At 36.8% G+C, this 4,754-nt stretch overlaps 1 protein-coding gene across 4 annotated transcripts; it reads left to right on the top strand.

Moving 5' to 3' along the window:
• The first annotated feature begins 310 nt into the window (after positions 1-310).
• On the top strand, positions 311-3,341 carry LOC108322584 (F-box/kelch-repeat protein At3g61590). 4 transcript variants are annotated; one of them, XM_017554722.2, is made up of 2 exons: positions 311-468; positions 1,830-3,341. In XM_017554722.2, exon 2 carries the CDS (start codon positions 1,897-1,899, stop codon positions 3,112-3,114), a length of 1,218 nt encoding a protein of 405 aa, XP_017410211.1. In that variant the 5' UTR covers positions 311-468; positions 1,830-1,896; the 3' UTR covers positions 3,115-3,341. The 4 variants fall into 4 exon arrangements, with proteins under 4 accessions (XP_017410211.1, XP_017410210.1, XP_017410212.1 ...); XM_017554721.2 differs by having other exon boundaries at positions 312-618; XM_017554723.2 differs by lacking the exon at positions 311-468 and adding an exon at positions 625-833.
• Positions 3,342-4,754: the final 1,413 nt, after the last annotated feature.

Here is a 4,754-nt window from a genome sequence, read left to right as displayed (position 1 = left end):
AACCATATGCATTTAATTAATTTTATTTTTCATTAATTCTACCATCCTTTTTCATTTTTACCTATTCTGATTGTTTTTTTCCTAAAATAAACGGAAGCTTGTTATCTTTTTAGTAACGGAAATTAAAAATGAAAAAGAAATAATAACTAAGGCGAGGTTCTCACGCGCCCGGCACGCGCTTCCCTATTCCCGCATAGAATGCACTAGCCACCCCCACGCTAAAACCGCACTTCATTTCCTGTCGTTTTTGATGTATCAACCAACCCCACACCAAAATAAATAAACAAAAGGGAAAAAGAAAATCTTTCTCTCTCTCTTTCTCAGTCACTCTCTTTCTCTCTCTCACTCTCTCTCTATTTAGTGTGTTGCTTGGCCTTGTTTATCAACCAAATCTAGAGCAACCCATTTCGTTGTTCTTCCATTTGAAGGAAAATTTTATACGTCCTCCATTCTGTTTTCCCCCATAAGGTTCAATGCTTTTCTGGCTCCTTTCATTTCCCATTTCCCTAATAATAATAATTTTATTCTTCTCAACCTTTTCTTTTTCCCTATAATAAATCCCTTCCATCACTTCGCACCCCTTTTTCACACTCACACTGCTGGAGTCTTTCAAACGAGGTATCTATCTCTCTGTGTAATGGGTTTCCTCTTTCAATCTTCAAAATGTTTTCTTTCTCAATGGCTGCCTGTTGGGTGTTTCCGTTTTTTATGGGTGGTCCTCTGTGTCCGTTGATCTGCACTGTTTGCGTCTTCGGAATTTGATTTCTGTTTTGGGTTTTTTGTTTCGCTTATTAGTCTCTGAGGTTCAGGGATGTTCGGTGTTTGCTTGATGGGTATTTAATCGTTTGATATCACTTTCCTCAGTAAAACTCCTTTTATTTTTTGTTATGTTTGAATCTCCACCAAATCTCTAATGGGGTGAATTTCTGGTTCTAAATGTTGCTCCTCTGTGAAGAAGGGAGGTTTTCTGGATTTTTTCTATTGTGTGTTGGTTTTTGCAGTATTTTTTAATATGCTTGTGATAACCAGCAGGTTGAGTGTTTGTTCTCCCAATGGTATAGTGTGTGTGTGTGTTTGAACATTGTTACTCTTGTATGTTTGATAAAAGTGTTGCCTTTGGGTTGTGCGTGGTTTTCCTTTGTGCCTTCCTTGTATGTTTAACATTGACATGAAATTTATGAGCTCATCTCGAAGCATGTTGTTTTTGAGTGTGGTTGCGGTGTTATCTATGCGTATACTTAAATATTATATCGGATGATTCTTGCTTTACTTGGCTATCTGCTATCAGCTCCTTTTGGTTGTTACTAACGTTGTATTTGGATTTGTTAGCAATGTTAATTTCAAAGAACCAAACAATTTTTAAGAAATTTCCCGAGGTGGGGTCTGGCTTTGATTGCTATTTCCAAACTTCTTCACCATCTTACCCAGTAGCATGTGGACTGGACCAGCTTTTCTAAAACACCTACAAAAGTAGGACATGTGATGGCTTTTAGTTTCGTTGTGGTCCTCTAACCAGAAGTTTGGAATTAGTGTTTTTCTTATTGTAAGGAGGTGATTTTTTGTTTGAGTCTTGTTATCTTTGGTGAGATTTGATTGTGCACATGCTGTATTCTGTTTACTTCATCCTTTGATCATTTATCATGCGCGAGAAAGTATTTTTGTGTGTGTTTGATTTGTGTATGTTCTTCCTTTGGCAGGATTGGGTGTATTTTTTGAAATGTCTTTTCTATTTTGTCATGAGGTGCTTCACCCCCTGTACTAGTTTGATTTTCTATGATCTAGAATTTCCTCAGGTGATATAATAACTGGTTTTCTTTCTTGTTTGCTAGGACGATTTAACAGAGTTAGCTGAGTTCTTTCCAATATACTGAGTGACCCTTTACTTTCAACTCTATCATGGCGGGAGACACATCATGGATAAGCCACTTAGATGATGGTGCACGTAGGGAGACTAGGGAGTTTGATTCAGTTTTGGAATTTGGTGAGGAAGTTGATACAGAGGGAAGTGCTGTTTCTGTGAACACAGTGTTACCTGATGAATTGGTGGAGCGAATCCTAGCGTATCTCCCCGTTGTAAGCATTTTCAGAGCAAGTTCTGTGTGTAAAAGATGGCATGAGATTGTTACTTCTGAAAGGTTTCAATGGAACCCTTCAAATTCATTGCCTCAGAGACCTTGGTACTTTATGTTCACCTACTCAGATGAACCAACTGGTTATGCTTATGATCCCATTCCCCGTAAATGGTATGGCATTGAGCTTCCTTTCATCGAAACATCTAGTTGGTTCGTTGTTTCTTCTTATGGTTTAGTCTGCTTCATGGACAATGACAGCAGAAGCAAATTATGCATGTGCAACCCTATTACCAAAAGGTGCAGAAGGCTTGAAGGTCCTCCGGGTCTGAAATTTTCTGATTACAGTGCTTTGGCAATGTCAGTGAACAGGAAATCTCACAGTTACACTCTGGCAATTGTGAAATCAAAACAAATCCCTGAGGATTTTGTCCAGTGGGAGATCTCAATTCATATATACCGCTCAGAGAAAGAGGCCTGGATGACAACTGCAACAGAGGTTTTGATGGGGTGGAGAGGTGGTAATGAGAGTGTGATATGCAATGGTGTGTTATACTTTTTAGTCTACTTAGCTGGGGGTGTTCCTTCAGAAAGTAGGCATGCACTGATTGCATATAATATTTCTAATCTCACTTCTCAACCTACCTTGAGAAGGAGTTTTATTGCTGCACCCTGTTCACTAACATGTGGCCGATTGATGAATATGAAGGAAAAACTTGTAATGGTGGGAGGAATTGGTAAGCAGGATAGACCTGACATAATAAAAGGAATTGGCATATGGGTTCTTAATGATAGGAAGTGGGAAGAGATTGTACGAATGCCCCATAGATACTTTCAAGGCTTTGGGGAGTTTGATGATGTTTTTGCTAGCAGTGGTACTGATGATCAAATATATATCCAAAGTTATGGATCTCCAGCACTCCTCACATTTGATTTGAACCTTAAACAATGGAAATGGTCACAGAAATGCCCTGTATCAAAGAGGTTCCCTCTACAGCTATTCACTGGTTTTTGCTTTGAGCCTAGGCTTGAAATTGCTCCATAGGTTGTTCTTCAAACAATCAACAGCTGCGCTACTATTATTAGTATTGACACTTTTGTGTCTGAGTTTTCTTGATTTTACTCCATTGTTCTAGTAAAGCTTAATTTGATTTCTGCTTTTCAACATCTTTATACAAAGTGTACTTGCTGATAAGGTTGGCTATTTGTGGATACTGGGATATTATATAGCATTTGAAAATACAAATAGCCACATATTTTTAGTTTCCTCTCTATCTACATGTCTTGCTACTCTTATTAATCAAAACAGAAGTATTTCATAGTCAAAAGGCTATGCATTTTTTCTCTGCATGCTTTGAAAATGGAGTTAATCATGAATTTAAGTATATTTGATTGACTGCCTAGGCTTTCTAAAATTTGGTGTAATGACTTTTATCATGCAAACTTTTCTTTATCACCTTTTTAACTAGGACAGCATCTAATCCAATGTTGTGGATGGACCAATTTTCTTCTGCCTAGCAGTGGCAGTGTCCTTTAGAATTGTGGAACAACATTCAGGCTGTCCTGCACTGACTTGTGTTGGATTTAAAATAATGAAGTCATGTGCTATTATCTAATTGCTGGGAAACTATTGCATTGTTGGGGAAAGTTGTTCAGTGTTGAAACAGTCCTCATCAGTTTCCCTAACATGTCAAGTCTCATCTAAGGAACTTAGGAGAAAGGTGAAACAAAATTTCTTATGTAGATATATAGTTCCTTTTTGGGTGTACGGCTACTCAATGATACTGAATGGACTTTAAAAACTTCTCTTTTATTTTTTCTAGTGTCCTAAGACATGTAATCCCTTTGATTTATTGATGAGCCAATGAGCAGAACACAACACATGTTGTGGTCAGATAACACAATCTGTGTTGTGCATGTGTGAATGAGTGTGGTGGGTGTGTCGTCCGTACAACACATTATTTTATTCATGCCAACTTGAAAGGGTCTGTGATGGTTGGTGGAGAAGTGAGGTCCACGCCTGCTATGACAAAGGTGGGTTTTCCTTGGTGGAGATGTGACAAATAAAGCTTATATACAAATTTTCTTTTCAAAATGGCTATCACTTCCCTACAACATTTCAATATTCAATTGCCCTCTCAAGGACTCCTTGGGGTTAGGATATGGGAGTTGTTATCCACTGATTTTTTCTCATTCATAAATTATGAAATATAAAACTAGAAAACTTTTTCTTAATGTTTATAAATTATACATGAGACGTAATTAAGTTCTATAAATAATGCTTTTCACATTTAGAGAAGCATAGATATGAGTTATTTAAGATTTGATTGGAATGATCTAAGAATATCCAATGATGTGGTGTGATAAGTAAAGTAGATATCTGAACAAAATACTAAACAAGTCACATCATGTTCACATAGTGGTTCATTATCAAGTGTATTGAAAAGGAATTGTTAATGCTTTATAAAATTCACAGGTGATTGTTAACCAACAAATAATTTAGTCCAAAGAAGGTGCTGTTATTGATTCATTGACTGTTCCCCACCATGTCACAAAAATAAATTAGTTTTAACGGTTGTAAAGGGATGATTAATCAATAAATAATTTAGTATTAAGTTTCTGTTTAATAAATTTTTAATTTATTAAACTCGCCACAAAATAGAATTAGTTTAAATGATTGTAAAG

Source organism: Vigna angularis, chromosome 9 (genome assembly GCF_016808095.1).
Source record: "Vigna angularis cultivar LongXiaoDou No.4 chromosome 9, ASM1680809v1, whole genome shotgun sequence".
In the NCBI taxonomy this organism is placed as follows: Eukaryota; Viridiplantae; Streptophyta; class Magnoliopsida; order Fabales; family Fabaceae; genus Vigna; species Vigna angularis.
This window is presented reverse-complemented; position numbering and strand designations above follow the sequence as displayed.

Excerpts from the sequence above, each read along its gene's own strand:
- LOC108322584 (XM_017554722.2), top strand. The coding sequence starts at position 1,897 with ATGGCGGGAGACACATCATGGATAAGCCACTTAGATGATGGTGCACGT.